The 21,928-nt window shown below is 35.4% G+C and overlaps 1 protein-coding gene across 2 annotated transcripts in view; it reads left to right on the top strand.

Annotated features, from left to right (window-relative positions):
* Positions 1-21,928, top strand: part of LOC115920715 (ADAMTS-like protein 1) — a 57,086-nt gene that overhangs the window by 29,508 nt on the left and 5,650 nt on the right. For both annotated transcript variants that reach the window (XM_030977215.1, XM_030977216.1), the window contains one exon: positions 16,183-16,424. In XM_030977215.1, the coding sequence (XP_030833075.1) occupies positions 16,183-16,424 (242 nt within the window). The remainder of the gene's footprint in view (positions 1-16,182; positions 16,425-21,928) is intronic.

The raw sequence follows: 21,928 nt of genomic DNA, 5'->3' as shown, positions 1-21,928 counted from the left end.
TTAACAGAAAGGTGTAATTTAAGGCGATATTGTTGTTACGTAATGCTCAGAGGGTGTGACTTCTTAATGTACAAGTAGATTACACGTAGAGGAAATGGATGCGTAGGCTATGCCTGTACGGGTGGAATGCATTTGTGTGTACGGTCAATTAGGCCTTGGAGTGTGACTATTGTAGTCGGGAACTTGGGCGCTAATGACTATGTGTTAGGTTTTGGTGTAGAGAAACCTGATTAACGAAGAATTATGATCTTTTAAGTTTGATTAATTATGTTAGGAATTTGTATTTGATCCAGCTTATACACTTTGGGCATTTGCATTGTCTTAAATAAGTTAAAGTTATTGTTATTAACGATTCAAATGTTTTAGTGTAGTGAACACTGTTTACCTTTTGTTGTCATAATGCTGAAAGATGTGTCGTTGTTTATTCTTGTAATTGATAACTGTTTATCATTACTCGACCCCGTTCCCACCCCGCTTATAGCGGTGTGTCCTTTACAGAATAAAGAGCACCAACTCTACTCCTCAGGCTGCCATTGTCATCTGTATTGTTCGAGGTCTACCCCCACTCATTCCGGCTACCCGTCACAATCTACCACCCCCTTACAGACTGTCAACATCTTGTTGTATTGCCTTATAAATCATGTTTGGGGTCACGATGCGTGTATGTAAGAAATGACCACATCCACTAGGCTATTGAAATTCCTAAGAGTGAATTTCTTGAAAGTCATTGTGATCGTCAGTTACTGAATGGATAAACACTGGAGATATTAGCTTTTATGATGTTCTGTAAGAGACAATTTACTAGATGTCCTAAGTTTCTGCATCGAGACAGTTCATCAGTTTGGGTACATTTGGTGAATGTAGTTTAAAATAAATCATCATCATGGCTGTACCGTTCCATGTAGTTATGAAGTAGCAATCTGTAGGTTCCTCAGTGGTAAACATGTCTTGTATGAAGGAGTTACCCCACGCCACCCCCACTGCAAGGAGTCGTAAGAGGGTGATGGTATCGAGGTAAGGAATGGGGTTAGTCGGGCTGGCTGGATAGAAATGTAAGCCAGACAAACACATTGACGGATAGAAACATGAGTTGAACAAACACAAATAGAGGAAGGCAATTAAAGTCTGAAACCTCCTGTACAAGAGGGAGTTGTTCTGAAGATGATGGAGTGGAGAGATATTATGTTTACACCGGCTAGGGCAGGGAGGTTATGGTGTACACTTCCTTATACCCACTCATACTTAGTTACAAGTGAATAACACACTCCCGATTTAAGATGGTTTAATGTACAAAGATGCATGAATGTTCTGTCTGAAACCACTCCTTACACTATCAAAATTGTGCTTTCACTTTCAATTTTGTGCTCATTTTTTTTTCTGTCACTGAAATTTCTCCTAATATAAAATTCAAACAGTTCTCTTTCTCTCTCTTTCTCTCTCCCCTCTCTCTCTCTCTCCCCCCCTCTCTCTCTCTCTTTCCCTCCCTTTCCCTCCCTTTCCCTCCCTCTCTCTCTCTTTTTAATTGACCAGTCTAACCAAGATGGTCAGCAGACCTGACAGGTTGTTATCTAATTTCTTCACATTGGTAACTTTCACACAAAGTCAGAGCATGGACTGTCTAGTAAGTCCATGGTCAGAGTCGGCCTTTCATTTCCAATCACTACCACAAGTCTTTTCCTCAATGCCTCTGGCTATTTGACCACAAACACGCACATTGCATCAAATCAAATTACTCATCAAAATGTGATGCATATATTCTTCAGTTAATCTTGGATTTAATGAAAGCTGTAATATTGTCAAGTTAATGGATTGGGTCTTAAATGACTTTCCTACTTCACATATGGCATAGGCCATAGGACTGCTGTAGTAGTCATTGTATGTAGACTAACTCTTACGAACAGAGTATGATTGATATACACTGTCTTTATGTTAAGCCTACACAATTTGTTTTGCCCCTGGATGACAATATTATTTTACATCAAGAATCTTATCTATGCGTCGTTACTGGAATGCATTTGAAATAGGCAAGATTTACCACTATAAAGCCCTGAATATGAGAAAATGTACTGCACTAAAGGTTTCATGTGACACATTTGAATGGTTAATTTCTTCTTATAATTCATCTTGATAAAGGCAGCACTCCATGGTTGACATCTAAGCTCAAATTTAAGACGCTATTTAAAAATAGAAGACCCATGTATTTTTCATCCCATTACTGGTTTTATACTATGGTGGACTCAACAGGAAAATCTAGTTCTATTTTAATCAAATTCTTGTGACAATTGTCTTTCCTATCTTACACAAGGGAATTGAATGGTAGATGAAATGTATCCATCGGATAAAACATAGAAATTTTAGTGAATTATAATAGAGCAATGAAAATTAAAATAATCCAAACCATTGATATTATCTTGGGCTCAGAAATCATCACCAAGACAATAGACAACAAGGAATTTGGATTTCGAGAAAATGAAAAGTGTCATCATAATTGAAAATCATGGCAGAATATAAATCTAAATATTTGAAATTTCATTTGTCTTAAAAACTCACTTTTGTTTGAAATTCATATAATAATTACTGATGTTATTTAGGATAAGGAGTTACTAGGGAAGCTAGGACGTCCTAGAGTATCGTGTGTGATCTAAAGTTTGAAATGTTGTTAATCCTAAAAATGAGTGTGGAGTAAATGTTGTACACTCTACAGTGATGTGATTAACCTTTTTAAATTTAACATTTATGAGCAGTATAGTCACATATTTCCATTTTCATACAATTGTAATATGTATTTGAGCTGTAATAACAAATCTATTCCTATCTTTTTTATGTTTGTCATAATATGTACAGATCAATTAAACATTATTGACATTCCTTAGCAAATATCCAGAAATGGACAATAAATACTAAATACAATGCAATATATAATTTGTTCATCAATATCAATATCAATATTTTAATCTGGTAGGGTCAGGCTTGCTTTTAGATCTAGTTGCTTTTGTGCCATGCAATTTTGCCTTTTTCCAATAAAAGTGCACAATTCCATGCCATTACCTTGTGTGTTCCACACATTTCTTATGTTACATGTGTAAGAAATGTCTAGTTACTTTTTTTATTTTATTTTTTTATAGATTAGTGATTCATAACATCATCTGAGCAGCAGCAAAGTAATGTGATTGGCCTATGTGGGGCTCTCCTTACAGGGACTGCTGGTGTGACCAGATATCAACAGATATACAGTGATACCTCAACTTGCTATTCACAATTTCACAATATAATCCCTTCTCCCCCCTAAAAAAAAAAAAAAAATCAAAAAAAAAAAAATCTTTCAGTGAGATAGCTGTTACAGACTATGATCTGGAAAGAATGAGCCATTTGTTTTAATTGACTTAAGATCTGGAAATGTTGTCTTGTAGTTGTGACCCCATTATGTCATCTCATATAGACAAGATATAGTTTGCACTGGAAGACACATGGTGCACATGTGTAAGGATTGCTCAACTCTCCCACATGACTCACAGCCCCTGGGAATATGGCAGATTGTATAACACTGTTTAGCAAACCATCTCTGCAAAATTCACTATCTTTGCATTCACTAAATAGTTTCAAAATGTAGAATTTGCAGTTTTTGTGAGAATTATTAAGACCTCTTAATTCTCCTCTCTTCTAATCCTTATTGTTACTTGAGATAATTCATTTGGAAATCTATTTCGCACAGAATGCGAAGGAAAGCAATTATGACATGCATGTGATGAATGTTGTTGAAGAGCATGATTAGCTGGATGATTAGAATTTATAAAAGTGAATTATAGCTTTTTGTGTTGTTGTCACTCTCTCAATTCCTCTCTCTCTCTTTCAAATATTAAACCAATCCATTAGTAGAAAAAAGCATCCCATTATCTTTTCCCTTATCTTACATTTGTTTCTGTTATAACTTTTGGGGTTTGAAGAAATAATATCCATAAATACAGTTCATTTTGACATCTCCACACAACCAAGGCCTACATACAAAACTTATGGTACATTATTCAATGACTTTTGAAAACTAACTATAAATAAACTATTTATTTTCCCCCCAAAAATTGTGCTCTTATACATTTGATTACGTTAAGCACTCTTGGCAATGAGTTTGCAGCATATGTATGACCTGGGTGTATTGTTGAATATAAACAAGTGGTTGTACATAATAGGTTAGGATTGTCAGCACCAATTTCCACAGTTTCTTTAATATTAACAGAAGATTGGATATTTGTCAAGTACTGTTTAAAGGGACCTTGCACAAATGGAATTCAGCAGATGATCAACATGTACTTGTAATATTACATATGTGTTCAGTAATTCAGTATTATGATACAAGTCTTTTGAAATTATTCATCTACTGATAGCTAGAAGGATGTAGCACTTAAAGGGAAATCCAACCTTGATAGCAAACTTCTCAAGAAGAATTAAAGCAGAAATATCAGAGAAGCTGAAAGTTTGAATGCAATCAGACAATTCTTATGAGACAGTTATGAATTTTTGAAAGTTGCAATCACTGTAGGTATTGTCTTTTTAATTGACTGAATCAATAAGGTCTCTGTGATGTAGTTCCGGAAAATTTTCCCCATTTGTTCCAACACACAAAGTGACAAAAATTTCAATTTAAAAAATGTATGACTCAGGAGGGTCTCTTCTCTTTAGAGGACCTGTAATAATGTATTATTCATAATATATTTTGAGTAGTGCCTCAAGGGTGAAGGCACTTGGGAGAAAAACAAAAAATAATGATATTTTTGTTCACGATAAACGTGAAAGTACACAATCCACTGACAAAATAGCAGTGATCTCATATTTCAAACATTTATAACTTTCTTATTATTATTGGTCTGATTTATTTCAAACTTTCACCATTCTGTTTCTATGATCTTTCTGCTTTCAATCAAATGAACTTTAAGGGTTGGATTGCCCTTGATTAAGCATTGATGCCCTTGTGACTCTGAGCAGATGATGTTGTGTCCAGGTAACGAGAAGAAGCTCTTTAAAGGGTTCCGGTAACTTTGTCTTAGATCCTTTAGAAATAATCATTGATTTAGCTCATGCTGCAATGATAATTATAAACCTTTAGGCCAGTCAGGAACTCCGTGACATTTACAAGCCGATCGCTTGTCTGATTATCAAGATATTAATGATTGGAATAACAAATTTTGAAAACCGTTCTCTCAACCGTTTTCATAACACTACAGTCTATTGGGGAAAACGAGTATGGTAAAACTGGTCACTCAAAGATTTTTACTTTTTTGAGGCACTTCTTAATCATTTTGAAGCACAATTTTTTTAGGGCTTTAATATTACACCATATCACAGACACTGGTAACATGTAGAGCCGTGTATCTCAGATTTAACATTGTTAAATGATCCCTTTAAATTACAGTGTTTCAGAAATGCTGGGGTGCTTGTAAAGATGAGAATAATATCAAGTGAAGTATTCTTCACTAGAACATAAGGTTTTTAAAGTGCTGATTAGATTTTCCATAGATCATATCTCGTCCAACAATTCTGTTGATCTTACTTTGCTTGTTAGTTGACTATTAAAAAAAATTCCATTTAAATCTCAGTTGTAGATTTAAAATATAACTTTACTTCCTGTCATTGAAAATTATTTAAATATCATGTAAGTATCATTCATAGTCAGTACTAATGCTGTGAAAGATATGCTTTCTAATGTCAATGTATTGATTGGCTGTACTTTAACAAAAGATAGAACATAATATGTTTAAAGGATGAAGATGTTGGCATTTCTTTGATTTCCTGATCACCACACTGACTACGGAACTGACCATGGCGTGAGTGTCATGTGAGTCAACCAACTCCGTGGTCCAATGTGTGTCTTCAAACAGACCCCAGGTCACACATACCATCTTGATATTCTCCATCGAGTCTAGTCTCCAGCGAGTGAGTGCACTTATTATCTGAAACCTTTTTTTCTAAATGCCATCACCGCAAGAACTTCCCCAGGATCTGTAGAGGACAGATCATCTCAAAAGGCCTGGCTTCATCAGCTCGAGATTGCCAAATATCCCACTATTTGAACTATCCTGATCGCAAATTATCCAGTTAATTTGCGTCTTCATCAGCCCGAACTTGCAATTAGAGGGATATTTGGTCGAGATAATCATCCCAAGATATCTTAAGCTAGTTTGCAAAATATCACGCTATTTGGCAAACTATCCCGCTATTTGTCTGGTGCGTCATCACCAGCCCGAAGACACGCACTATGCGCAAATGCTGAGCAAAATATCTTGAGCTAATTTCTTGAGCTTGAGTTTCAAGTTTTGAGGTCAAGTCTCGAGCTGATGAAGACGCGATTTGTAACTTCAGGATTATTTCCCAAATCAGAAATAGCGGGCTATTTTGGCAATCTCGAGCTGATGAGGACAGGCCTATACACTCTTCACAGTGGCCATATTCCCCTGAGACTCTCCACTATTGTTTATGATAAGACTGAGAGGGTCAACTGCAAGGGCATGCATGTAGCACATAAACATAGCACCTGATCAAATTCATCTGTTTGGAGTCCTGGAGGACATCATCTCTGTATCTTCCTAAGGTCATCCGCTCTTCACTCTACACTTTTATGGTGGGGGAGGGAAGTGGGGGGGGGGGATTCCATCTGACATTTTACATGGCATTTGCTATGCAATTTACCCAGCAGTTCTATTTGTTATCACTTAAGGACATGATATGTATCGATTTAAATGATTTATTAAAATGACACGTCCCCCAGGTAACCTCAATCCACTGTACACCCACAGGATTGATGCAGTTAGAAACGGTTTTAAAGGCAATTTCCCCCTACCATTCTATCATTAAGATATGAACTGCTCCCTCAAGAAAACATTTAGATCTGAAGGGCATAGTAGGGCAGATACCTTACTGAGAATGGGATTGAAAGTCTTGAGCTCACCTGAGCCAAAGGCTCAAGTACTGGTGAGCTATTGAGATCGCTCTTTGTCTGACTTCTGCTGTCAGTCATCTGTAAAATTTGTACATATTCAACTTCTTCTCGAAAACGGACCAGATTTCAACCAAACTTGGTAGGAATTAGGCAATGGAGATATAATTCTTTTTGATTGGGAATGTATCCCCAAGGGGGGGGGGCAGGGCAGGGGGACAGTGCCCCCAAAGTTCCTCTGGCAGTAATTCCACATTTTCTTCTTCTTCTTGAAAACCTGTTGCTGGATTCTAGCCAAAATTTGTACGAATCACCTGGAGGAAAGGGAGATTTAAAGTTGTTTAAATTGGGTATATGCCCCCCCCCCCCCCCATGGGGGAGGGGCTTGGGGCAGCATCCCCCAGAGTGCCCTATATACTGTTTCAATAAATAATATGTTCCTGGTTGAAAGTGGATGGGGGTTACGTCCCTACTTTCATCGTCTCAGGTGAGCGTAATTAGGTCTGTAAGGCTCGCAGACCTTTTGTTTGTTTTAGTCACTGTTCATGAAGGAGTGTAAAGAATTAGGACTGAGGTGATAGCAATGAAATTACTGATACATACCAGCAAGCCCAGGCGGTGGATTCCAAATAATTCCAAAGAAAACCGACAAACTGTCAGATTTGTTGCTTTCCACGTACTATAGAAAGTAGAATTATCTTGCAAGTTGTTAGCATAATATGGAACTAAGGTGTAATTTAGACATCACTCAATATATTGAAATCTTGGTGTTGTGACCATCTGAAATCTTAACTTTAGGCTCATTTACATTGCATAAAAACCACTGAAAAAAACTGTCATTCTTTTTTGCACTGCCATGTTACACTACTGGAAAAACCCATGAAAAAAAACGTTGGTGCTTGATAGTTCTGTTGTTTTTAGAGTTGTGCGCATGCGCCACTTGTTACTAGGAGGGTCACATGACCAAATACCAGATTAATTGACCGCTGTTTTTGAGAGCGTGGATTTACACTGGAAAAACAGGTTGATTTTCTGCCTGCATTTAATAAAAAACACATTCCAGAAGTGGGTTTTTTATTTTGTTTTTTGTTGTGTTTACCGGAAGTTGTCTATCAACTTCTGACAAAACTCTGGGATGTGAGAGAAAAAAAAACACAATGGTTTTTGCTTGCAGTGTGAATGTCACTATAGAGGTCCTCCTCTTATTGGCAGCTTTATACGGGTCAACTATCTCAAAGAGACCATTTCCAAAATTGATTTGAAAGAAATACCCAAGTGGGATCCAACTGATATATATGACTGGAATGATATCACAGGGGGCCATTTGAATGCAAGTGGTCTGAGATGAACGGGTCAATGTCTGTTGACCACATGCTCAGTCTTGCCAATCTTCAAAACAATTCTTGGGCTTCTTTAACACAAAACAGAAAAAAAATGTTCATTAACAAAATCAATTTGTACCATTTCTTTGTACGAATGTAAATTGTTTTTTATTGTCTTGTATTCCATATTTCATTTAATTCTATTACTCTTTCGTTTCTCTTCTTCTTCTTCTTCTTCTTCTTCTTTTTTATCCTGTCTTCTTCTACTTTTTTTTCTTCTGCTACTTTTTCTTCTTCCTCTTCTACTTTTTCTTCTTCTATTCATCCTTTTTCTTTTTCTTCTCCTTTTTTGTTCTTGTTCTTAGTGTTCTTCTTGTTCTTCTTCTAAGACAAGCCCATTACCATATGATATTTCTTCATGATGGGCACCATGAGGTCCTTATATGGTAAAGCCTAACCTTGAATAATGTCAGATTAAACTTTTCAAACTACAGTGTAAATTGTGAAATTAAGGGCCTGCTTTTTTCACCGGCCTTCTGAATGCCTTTTAGGCTTACCTGAGGACTGGCTTAAGCCTAGGCACTGTGTAAGGCGTAACAGGGGTTCCTGACTCCTTGATTCTAAAACAGGAAGATGCATCGCTGTGCAATGTTCTCAAACTGCATGTAAACCTTTCACATGCATTTTGACTTTGATTTTTTTAGTACAAAAGATGTTTGAACCTGTGTGTCACTATTTTACATTCATGCTAGCAATAATTATGCTTTATAACATTGCAATTATGGAATTTGATATCGTTTCTTGTCAGAATAGGAGGGGTGTCATGAGTCAAATACCACCAAGCATGAATGATCCTTATTTTGCAATGTTTGATTTCAGTAAAAATGGTCCGAAACAGTCTGGTATAAACTGTGAGAAAAAATGAGAGAGTTGTCTTCCCCCGGGCAGTCATATCTTGTATCCAATACAGGGTGCTGTTAACATCAAGTTTTATTTTCACATTTGTTACTGACTTATCCTGCCTTGTATACGTGCCTTTCCAATTTAGTTAGTGAATGTTTATGAGTACCGGAAATCACTTACAATCTCTATTAAATCATCTGACATTTTTGTTTACAATTTGCGTTTGTAAATTAGAAAATTAATTTCAAAACTATTAGGTCATTTATTTTAGGAAATACAATGTTATTGTTGTCCTAGACCAGTCAAAATCAGACCATAATTAGGTAGTGGGGAACCATATCAATTTCATCTCAAAGATTATTTATGAATTTGTTAACATTGTTTGTTTTGCCTTTACAAGCAACTATACAAGTTATGAGTATTCTTCTTTCTACATTGGAACAACAATGAATGATTTTCAACCGATTGCAATCTTTAGGGAGTTTAGAGAGTTCAATCGCACGGTAGGTGGATGTGTGAAGAAGGCAATACTTGAGTTGATATGACTGTGTTACACTGTATAGCACTGGGATGTTAGTGAACCCTGTCTAGATCAATGACTCCAGGATAAACCAAACATAAGGGGTCAAGAGGGGTCACAGATAGGTGCATCCTTACACCCCTCAAAGTCCCTAGAGCATGGGAAAAATCCACTGGATGTGCTTTTTGGTTTGCCTTCTGTCTGTTTCACTATTCCAACAATAAATATTGATTTCACATGGTACCTACCTTTGGGGTCTATCAAGTTTAGTATCAAATTTACTAGATTAGTATTATCTTACAATTGTATTCACAGGCACTACTGTGTTATAAGATTTAGGTTTACCCTTATTTCAGTAACAGATACATGTTTTGTTAAATACAAGTAGAATGCCATACATAAGTGTACTTCTTTAGATTAGTTCTTCAACATTTTGCCAAAGAAATTCTTGCGTTCGTCAAAGTCATGTTGTAAATCATGTGTGACATTGAAACTAGCTGGATTGGACCTATAAAATGCCCTTGTATTAATATCAAACGAAAATAGAGTTAACTTGCATTTTTGAACTGCAAATTTGTTTGGATGCCTTGAGCAAGGTGATTTGTTCAGCAGCAAGATAGTTTTTAATCCGTGAGAAGATTTGAGTTGTGTGAGATGGATGGAACGCATCTATCATCTTCCTTGCAGGCACACACCCTGTCAATAATAGCCTCGGGCTAGGACTCCTAAATTGAATTTGGAAAGGGGTTATTCAAAGGGTTACCTCCCTCGATAATACCAAATCTAAACTTTCAAATCTGAGAACTTAGCAATTGAAATTTTATCGGATGGAATTTGATTCTTGATTTCAGAGACGTTTAATCTTACTTCATTCTTTATAAATAATCTGAGCAGATGGTTTGTATGTCAAATACCGAGTTATGACAGCCAAGTAAACATGGTGAATATATTTGTATATCTTTGTATTTTACCATTATATCATATTTAGACTGTTGGCTATCAAGGTCGGCATCACTTTTGATTCTTTTGAAGTAACAAAGGTTCAGAAAGTCAAACTTATTGAGTCATATTATTGTGAACAGTCAAATTTGTAGTCAAGTGTCCCTAATTCAAAACCTTGATCACAATACATCCAACAGGAAAATATTAATTTTATCTGCTTTACCTGATACTTTGACTTTGTCTATGTTTTATAGCAACATCTCACATAATTTCTTATGCCAGACCTCATAAATGCTTTCTCATACCCCCTGCCATTATATGAAGAAAAAAAAAGAGATCAAATGCCGCTACGTATCTACAAAAAGATTGTACTGCATACCATTTATGGGCAATTCTAAGCTATTTTGTCTTGTTAATTACTGCCCACATTTAATATTTCACTATATCTGATATCTGATGAGCATGATGAGTGCATTAAGCTGATAGCCCTACCAGAGCTTTAATCAGACATTAAACATCAACTAAATGATAATGATTGTGTAAATTCATGTTTTATCATACAAATCAATATTACTTGGTAATGTATGTGATATACCATTCTTTAAACTAAATTTGGAATGCTCTAATTTCCTCATCTCAAAGAAGATTAAGATTAGAAGTCTGGACCAAGCCTGAAGTAAAGCAATCCTGCTACTATTCATGTCAGTAACTTTGGGCTTTGGAGTGAACAGGTATTAAAATGCTATAATGCCCAGGCATTTTTAGTTTTTAGAACCCTTTTGAATCTTAAAGAGGAGACAGAAATTGAAGAAAATATCTATTCATGCCTATGAGATGTGAAATTTTGGATGACCTGTGTCTGTCAATTTGAAGGGGAAGTGAACTAAATAGCTGAATGTTGCTCTGATTTATTTATTTTTTATTTTTAATATATGTGCAAAACAGGAAATTATTCATGTTATGTGACATCTGTGCTGCCTTAAATTCAATCATGATTTTTGGCTCTCAGGAAAACTGATTTAATATAAAGCCAGGTGCTAATCGTTCAAGATTACGTTAATACAGAAATACTGGTGGATTATTCTCTATATTCGGCAGGATAGCATGGTATGGCTGGAATCAGAGCATCGAACACTCTCACTTAAATGTTCAAAATATTATGGTACAATGATAGAGAATACATCGCTTTTCCTTGTATGAAGGATGAAGGGATATGCGAACTTCATTTATTCTGATTTTAGTGGCAGATAACAAAACGTACATTATCCCATCTGATTTGAGATCATTTTGAACCTCTCTCTTGACCTGGAAGTTTCTTTGACAGATTTACAGACTGAGAAATAAAGCCCAATATAATTGATTTCCTCCTACCTGTAAGTGATGGGAGGAAGGGTCTTATGTTGAAGACTCACCAGTAGCTTTCAGGGCAAATATTTGCTGGTCAACTATTACCTCAATATGACCCGATGGTGACCTTGAAGTAATTGGGTTGATATTTTGATGGTGATAGACGTTAATTGACATGTCATATTGCACTTTCATAACAATATGAGCAATGACTAGTTATTATAATGATGTACTATGAATGGCTCAGCATTGGTAAAGATGTGCAACATTGTTCTATATCCTCTTATAAATTATGATGTTAATAATCCATATATCCAAAGATATATGGAATAAGAAGAAATACCGGTACTAAATGTGAAACTTGCAAGGATTCTTTTTATTTCATACATATGCATATATATGTATGTATATATATTTATAAATATATGTGTGGGTGTGTGTGTGTATATATATGTTAACATTATTCCACATATTGGATCTGTAATCGATTAGAGTAGAAAATGAAACGAAAAATCAATGATGACACTTTGTTGATATTTGGCTTTGTTTTCCAAATATATATACATAATTTTTGTAATGTACATGTGTAAGATTTCTTCCTAAGGGAACAGGACAAATATTATGATTACAAAAAATGAATCTTTTGACAATAAGAAATTGTTGCTATTAAACGCACATAGCCCTTCATGGTTGCGTTGCATGTTGCATAATATATAGGGTACAATTATTGGTAAGAAGTAAACGCCTTGTAGTAGTGTAATAAGGCACTTACTTAGTGTTATATCATAAGGTCTATCTCCAATATGTATGCGCTATTTCACCCATTTTCACAAATATAATGTTGCTATTAATTACCGTAACATTAAACACTCAATCAGAACTTAATAGGTGCTAATAAAACACTTATATCTTAAATTACCATATAAAGAAAGAAAGAATCAGTTTGTAGTATCGATGCAGAGCGATGACAAAAAAATCTCTATGAATAAAGTTTTTTTACCGTTTCTTGCAAAAAAAATCTGAAGAAGGTGAGGCATATATGATGAGAATATGAAACCAGTTTGTAACTGTAATCCTAACATAACCCTTCTCATCCTATTTGTCACCAGAATACTACCTGGATGAGATTAATTAGGCTTATCTCTAATCAGGATATCCAAATGACCTCTGGGTCAAGAAGAAAACCCCCATTCGCTCCATGGCCATGTGTTGCCGCTAGAGGCATTTACATTGGAAGCAAAAACTTTTGGTCTTTTCTCACTTTCCAAAGTTTTTGTCGGAAGTTGCTTTGAAAAGTGACAAAAAACCCACCTCTGAAGTGTGTTTTTGTTTTAAACTCAGGCCAAACTCTGTCAGTTTTTGCATAGGAAATACTTGCTCTCAAACCGTGGGTGAATTGATCTGGTTTTTGTTCTTGTAACTCTCCAAGTGTCCGCACTATCACATGTAGAGCAGTACTCAACAAAAAACCCTGAATGATTCATTGGCAAGCAAACACAGACAGTTTTATACAGGAGTGTAAATGATAGTTTAAAAAAGAACAGGGGTTTTTCAAATTGTTTTTTTGTTGCAATGTAAATGGGTCTACTGTAGAAAAGACTACCGAAGAGACCCTTTGTTGGGTTTATCAGCAGGCTTCTTTGATCCCTAAGGAAACAGCTCACTTACAGCTAGATAATGGGATTAGTGTAATCTCAAGATTAAGTAATCCTACCATGGATCTACAATGAAAACAGTTTGTTAAGCAGAGGATGATTAGCTAAACATACTCTGAACTCCTTGCCAGTCAGTATTCTGGAGAGGAGGTACCTCCAAAAACTTTGTAGACAGGTTTGTGTGTGTACGTGTAATTTAAAGGGCAATCCCACCTTTGTAATAAGTTCATATATATGAAAGCAGAAAAATGAGAGGAACAGATTGGTGAAAGTTTGAAAGGCCCTCCTTAGTCATACATTTTGAAGAAGAATTTTTTTGGGAAACTTTAATCATTTTTTGTGTTGAAACAAATGAGGAAAGTTGTCCAGCACTACATCAGTAGGGGCATTTACATTGTCATCCAAACACGCCAAAAAATGCCAAACCGGAGCCTGACCGCGATGTTACCAAGGGCAACTACGCATTACCGGCAGAAATGCCAATTCCAAAACATTCCAAATCGAAGTGTGATCTTTTGGCGTGTTTTGGCGTGTTTTGGCGTGTTTGGCAAGTATAAACGCTCGCAGTTGTAACATCGCGATGTTAGGTGACGTAACTTTAGGAGCGGAGCTAGATGTCGTCCTTAAAGAGAATGATAAAAACAAAGAATAACATAAGGAAACACAGAAAGAGGGAGTGACAGAATGATAAAAAACAAAGAATAACATAAGAGAAGGTGATAGAAGGAAGAAACAAAGAATAACATAAGGAAACACAGAAAGAGGAAGTGATAGAATTATAAAAAACAAAAAATAACATAAGAGAAGGTGATAAAAGGAATAAATAACATAAGGAAACACAGAAAGAGGGAGTGATAGAATGATAAAAAACAAAGAATATCATAAGAGAAGGTGATACCAGAGGAAGAAACAAAGAATAACATAAGGAAAGCCAGAAAGAGAAAGTGATAGAAGGAAGAAACAACGAATAACGTAAGGAATAACATAAGAAAAGACAGAAAGAGAAAGTGATAGAATGATAAAAACAAAGAATAACATAGGAAACACAGAAAGAGGGAGTGACAGAATGAAAAAAAACAAAGAATAACATAAGAGAAGGCGATAGAAGGAAGAAACAAAGAATAACATAAGGAAACACAGAAAGAGGGAGTGATAGAATTATAAAAAACAAAAAATAACATAAGAGAAGGTGATAGAAGGAAGAAACAAAGAATAACATAAGGAAACACAGAAAGAAGAAGTGATAGAATGATAAAAAACAAAGAATAACATAAGAGAAGGTGATACCAGAGGAAGAAACAAAGAACAACATAAGGAAAGACAGAAAGAGAAAGTGATAGAAGGAAGAAACAAAGAATAACATAAGGAAAGACAGAAGGAGAAAGTGATAGAATGATTAAAAAAAAAAAAAGAATAACATAAGAGAAGGTGATAAAAGGAATAAATAAAGAGTAACATAAGGAAACACAGAAAGAGGGAGTGATAGAATGATAAAAAAACAACCAATAACATAAGAGAAGGTGATAGAAGGAAGAAACAAAGAATAAAATAAAGAAACACAGAAAGAAGAAGTGATAGAATGATAAAAAACAAATAATAACATAAGAGAAGGTGATACAAAAATGAAGAAACAAAGAATAACATCAGGAAAGACAGAAAGACAAAGTGATAGAAGGAAGAAACAAAGAATAACATAAGGAAAGACAGAAAGAGAAAGTGATAGAATGATTAAAAAACTAAGAATAACATAAGAGAAGGTGATAAAAGGAATAAATAAAGAATAACATAAGGAAACACAGAAAGAGAAAGTGATAGAAGGAAGTGATAAAGAATAACATAAGAGAAGGCGATAGAAGGAAAAACAAAGAATAACAAGGGAAGATAGAAAGAGGAAAGTGTTTGCATCGGAGTGCCGCGCATGCGCATTACCAACTGAAACACGCCAAAACATCACTGAGCTTTTCAGTCAGTGATGTTTCCGCACAAGTGTAAACGGGTGCGCGAAACATCGCGACTTTTCAAAATGAGGTATTTGACAGTATAAATGCGCCTACAGAGACATTTCTGAACAGCCATCTTGAAGTACCCATATCTACAGTAATTACAACTTCAAAAATTCTTAACTTAATTAATTTTTGTCTGATTTCATTTGATCTTTCAATAATAGAGCGGTCTATTCACCTTTGTACGCATTATACTGTGCAAAAAAAGGTTGTTATATTGCACGCTCATATAAAAAAAATATAGCTAGTGCACATATAACAAAATGTTGAGTGTCATGTGACACCTTTTCGCAAATAGGATACTCGCTATACAGTACCCGATTTCATAACTAAATGCATGACATCATTAACTATGATGATAACTATTTCCATATCATGTATTCGTATATTAGGAAACTATGATTGTACAAGGCATAAGAGCTTTATGTATGTAGTTTCCCATTTCATTTTCAAATTTTGTATATGAATTATTTGTATTTATATTGATTGTATCTTTTAATGGAGAATGAAATAAATGAAATGAATGAATGAATGACAAAATTAAGACATATTATTGTTTTTCCAGGTCTGCAAGATGTGATGTTGATCCCTACTGGCAGTCACACCATCAAGTTATCAAGTAAAGATCTTGGCAGTACTCTTGGGATCCATGAGATGGGTGAGACGAAGGGTCTCAACGAGGTAGCAGGCCCTGCAGAAGATACCAAGTATTGGGTTGGTGGAGCACTAGCTTACTACAGGAGATTCAGAAGCGGTAGAGAACAGATACTCATTGATAACACCATCAAAAAGGATCTTGTGGTAACGGTAAGTTAGAATTCCTTTAACTCTTCCCTAGACAGGCTAGACTAAATCAGGAAATTCAAAAATACTCTAATTAAATGAAGGACGTTACATTTTAGTTCTGTTAAGGACAGCAAATGACCTCTCATGGGATCGAGTTAGATTTTGCTGAATGTTTAAACTTCTAGTAAATTATTTCTGTCTGATGAGTTTTATAGAAAACATACAGGTAATTGGCATTTGGCACATTTAAACACAGATTTGTCTCAGTGCTGCCAATGCATATTTTTAAGTGATCTTAATTTTTCAGTTATTTCACTCATGAGAAAAAAAAAACACTTGAAGGCTAAACAGAAGGAAACTATTACATGTAGGAAACAGATCATGGACAAATTACATAAATATCTCCAGGCTTTCACTGCAGCTAGTATATGAATAAAGTGATAGAAAATCAGGTTGAATGTGAAGTTGGTAAAAAAGAATAAGCAGAGCCCATACTACTAATAATATAATATTCAGTTCTTGTATAGTGCATAATACATTATGAAATAACATCTCTATGCGCTTCCGAAGAGCTTTGGAAATGATTACCCTAGCTTTAGCTCCAGCAGCCATTAGCAGCGCACAGTGCATTTCAAGGAATAATCCTACCAGGTAGCCATTTATTCCCACCTGGGTTGAGTGTGGCAAATGTAGATTCATGTCTTGCCAAAGGACCTTGATGCCGCGGCGGGACTCAAACTGGTACCGTGTGGTCCCCAGTCCAGTGATCCACTTGACCACGACATATCTACAAGTAAACATCAAACTACTTTAGATGCAATCCACATGATTTCCATTTATTTTTAATCATATAATTTTCTCTCTGGATAATGGAAATCATTTACTTTACTATTGGAAAGGGTATAGAAATTGTGGCTTGGACACTTTGCTTAACGTGTAGTATAGGCCATTGGTTTAAGCTCCATTATTATGACTCTAATAACATTTAACAAGACAATTTTACACCCTGGATTTTCATAGTGCAGCCTCTATGGCCAGATCAGCTCTTCACACAGTGCAATGCAGACACCTTCAAAAATATCGAGTCAATAAGAAGAAGAAAAAAGAAAGAAATAAAAGAATGAATCACATTGTAGGCCTAATTACAATATATTATAATGTAATACAGCTACGCCACACTAAGAAAAGGGCTAACTAGCTTGGAATATGGTAAAGTAATGAAGAATGAGAAAAGATGTGACTTTAATTCACTCTTAAATGAATCATGGGACAGGGTATCACAGACTCCACTAGGAAGATTTTTCTGGAGTTTGGTTGCGACTGAGGAGAAGGCACGATCACCATATCGATTGCAGGTGTGGGGTCCTGGAGCCAGATCAAGGTGGTTGTGGGATGTTGACCATAGTCTATGGGCGCTAGAGCAGTGAGGTACGCCGCCCGAGCGAGACCATGTTTAGTCTTGAAAGTTAAGAACAGGTTCTTAAATTTAGTTTAGTTGTGCAATTGGAAGCCAATGCAAAGATCGTAAGAATGGAGTACATGTGTTCACATTTCCTCAAGCGTGTTATGAGCATTGGTGGTGGTTTGAAGATATTGTCATGCAGAGAACTATTTATAAGCGAATGAACGGAGTCGGTAAACTGAAGAAAAAAAGCCTTGGAATGTTTTCCATGGGATGCATAAAAGAATATCAAGAACTTAAATGGAAAGAAAAATAATAATTACAATAATTGTCCATAGTTGTGGATCAACTCATTTCCTAACCCTTGTACGTAATTATGGTGATTTCTGTTATAGTTTGAATACATTATTTTGATATTGTATATCGATATAATGTATTTATACAATGTCTTTCTTTTTTTTGGGGGGGGGGGGGAGGGGATAGACTATATTAATACGTCATACTCATTGAATGATTTTGAGTAGTAATTGAAAGCTCTAAAGGTCTAATTTTCGCATCATGTTTAGCCTATCAAAAAAGGAATGAAGTTTAATTACCAGTTTAAGCTATATAATCAAGGACATATTATTGAGATATATGACATTTATGGTATTATTTTGCAAACAGTAGTAAATATTGGCCTGTGTTTTAAAAGAAAGATGTCTCTAATACCCACATCAAAGTAGATAATCCACAGTAGTCTGAGTCATGTAAATTAATTGCTGGCTTAGAATAATGTATTCTGTAAATGAGATTAGTGGGTGGTCGGGTATTGGCAGTCGAACAATCAACATTGATATGAATAGATCTATATAACAGTCCCAAGAGTGCAATATGCGTAGGCATGCAGGAAGTTTTGATATGGCGTCAATATTAGACTATATACAGTAATAATGAAATAGAAATTGAAAAAAATTATTTAGGGATAGTCCAATAATGACAAAATTGTATGAAAGGGAGAGATAATTATATGATGAACATCAGGAGGATCGTTTTCAAACAATTCCCATTATGTCGCAGTGAATATGCCGTGGCTGTATACATTAATCAGTATGTTCTATGGAATGTTTATTGCTCATATGCCCTGCCACATACAATCAAGAAGCTTATCAATGACTCTTCAATTTTGTTATATATTTTTAGTTCAGCATTTAAATTCTCTTTGGATTGGTTCAAGTGGGTGTACAGGTTTGGCTGTATTGAAACGTGTCTGTATTCAACATCATATATCATACATAGGAATCATACCATTTGGCACTATGTTTGACCTGAGTACGGTAATGCAATAATGATAATAATAATAATAACAATAAAAATAGTAATAATAATAGTGGGATTTTGTATAGGCTCATGTCTGTCGAACTTGACACTGCTGGCGCTGCTATACAATTATGAAACCGGCTTTAGCACGGCTGCCATTGTGGCACTCTAGCATTTCAAGGAATTACTTCCTGCCATGTACCCATTTACCTCACTTGGGTCGAGTGTGGCAAATGTAGATAAATGACTTGCTAAAGAACTTTATAGTGCTGTTGTGGGACTCGAACCACCAACCATGCAATCCACAGTCTGTTGACTTATCCACTAGACCACAACACCTCTATACCAATTTAATTTTTAAACTTTTTACTGCTTGTCAGAATTTTTCTTAACTGCCCCCTCCCCCCTGTGCCTGTTGGATATATATGCCCCTGCTGCTATATGATTAGACATGATTCAAATTAGGTTTTAGTTTACACCGAGCTTGCTACCATGAAATCGAAAGTTCACGCTGTTGATACAATGAACAGAATACCACTCACAGTACCCATGAAAGCCGGGTACAGAACTAAATCCATGTCCATCTAGGTATGAATGGAGTAGGATATTTGTCCTAAGTTGACCCCGTGACCAGTCTCTTGTGTATTTACATCGAGTTGTGAAGTAGCGGAGGATAGTATTACAGTGTTTATGATTAGGGAAATGGAGGTGCAATTCGATCTTAAAATCACTCAATAAAGGTGCTGTTTAGTACTGAATATAAAATTTCAATTTGAAATGAGCCGCATAGCAACCTTTGGAAAGTTTCATTACATAGGAAATATGATTAGTTATGTATTTTATGGTTTTGATTAACTATTAATATCACAAAGACCCTGCTCATTGCAGTTTTAAAATGTAGCTATAGTCAATTCAGCATGAAAGGCTAGATCCAAGCCAAGGAATTAACTATTTCTGGATGTAATTGAATGAGGAGAGTTCATGTTTTTTGATAGAAATCCTTATTAAAAATGTTACTATTTTACTTTGATGTTCTGCCATATTGTAATGATTTATTTTGGAAGAGGGCGACATTTTCTATCCTGTAACAAATAGGAATCAGCAGTGGAGATTTGTCATAGTATAGTACTACCAGGGGGCCCTATGAAGATAAGACAACCAACTATAAATTTCCTTTTCTTGACAAGATAGAGCCCAAATTATTATATGTTGTATTGGACACAGACAATGTGATTTTCTTTGGCATAGTAAGTTTATGCACAAAACTCTGTGAGTTGCTTTGACCATTATCACTGAAAATGTACTTATTGGACATTCTAGCTATCAAATAAGACTTTAATGCAGCTTTCACATTGAAAATGTCTTTCAATTAACAAATTATGCAAAATATTAAAATTTTCTGGATGATATGTTGTATTGGGCATGTTGTGTTACTACAGATTCGTTCAACTAAGAAATTTATCGTTAAAGGATTTCGGAGATATTGCGATCTAAAAAATTTGATGTCCGATCGTGCGTGCGCGCTGCATCTAAAAAAGTCATGAAAACAACGACACCTAACGTCACACACGTGGGTTTAGATCTGCAGTTGATTTATCGAAAAATGTGATCCATCAAAAATAAGGAATAGGGCCTAGACTAGATCTAGACTACATCTAGTCTAGACTAGATTCTCTAATAATAATATCATAATTTGCAAGGCAAGATATCATGGTCTAGACACGTCTACAATCGGTTAGTACCACATTTTTTGTATTTTACTTACAATTTTGAGGAAATCTGCTCTCAAATTAAAGATTTTCAGACCCTTATTGGTAAGTTGATAATTTTTCGGAACGGACGCAAAAGATTGCAAAATTTACCGATCTTTTGTCAATATTTTCACAATTTCGTACCACTACCACTAGTTCCAAAGAAAATTTCATCTCTGGGTAATTTTATGTTTCTGTTTCCATTGGTGATATCAGATTTTCGTAATCTTAGTTCTTAGTTCTTACTTTGACGCTACTTCACTGGAGGGCTTCAAGGGCCGGAGCGCTTCCACCCAGCATCTAGACCAAGAACTAGATAGTTTATTCCTCAGCATTACATCCTAACTTATGGATCCTGCTGAGTATCGTCGTAGAAGTAGAAGTAGATAGGACATTCCTTGACTTGTCCTTATTACTGACCTTAAGTGATCAAAATCATAGTGTTTCTTCTTAAATAAACACAATCAAACAAAACAACAATACAATGAAAGGTTTTGAATCTTCTATATAAGACAAATATGCCAATATGTATTGACAGTTAAACATGTGTCTTTGCTGATCTACTGGTACAAAGACTTTGACTTTGAGACCTCATTCTCCTTGTTCAGTGCCTTTATGGGAGCTAGTCCTTATTACAGACTTACAATCAACATTCCTGAGTGAAGTTTTATATTTAAATTAGGCTGAAGCACTTTTTGTATTCTTGTAACATGGATCATGTCTTGTTAAACACAAAATATGTCATACAGGACAAAATTGATGATTTTATCAATAAAACAGGCCATATGTATGTTTGTCAATTACGATGTGTTGAATTCATTTTGGGGTTGCTGCCTCTACAATACTTGGAAATCATTTTCTTGTGACAGTCTAACATATTTAGCCAATTTAATATCTTTATTGATATTAAGTACCACTGCCTTCTAAAATCCAAACTTATATTTCGTCTATAACAGGGTTTTCGTTGTCTAGCTTGCATGCAGAAACACAAAACGGTAAAAAGTGCTTTAAATGGTAAAGAAATCCCAAAGCAGTTTTGTAAAGTCAAAATGTCAACTTCATCATGAAATGCA

This window comes from Strongylocentrotus purpuratus, unplaced genomic scaffold (assembly GCF_000002235.5).
Source record: "Strongylocentrotus purpuratus isolate Spur 01 unplaced genomic scaffold, Spur_5.0 spur5_scaffold_9, whole genome shotgun sequence".
NCBI lineage: Eukaryota > Metazoa > Echinodermata > Echinoidea > Camarodonta > Strongylocentrotidae > Strongylocentrotus > Strongylocentrotus purpuratus.
Note: the sequence above shows the minus strand (reverse complement) of the source record. Positions and strands in the feature narration are given on the sequence as shown.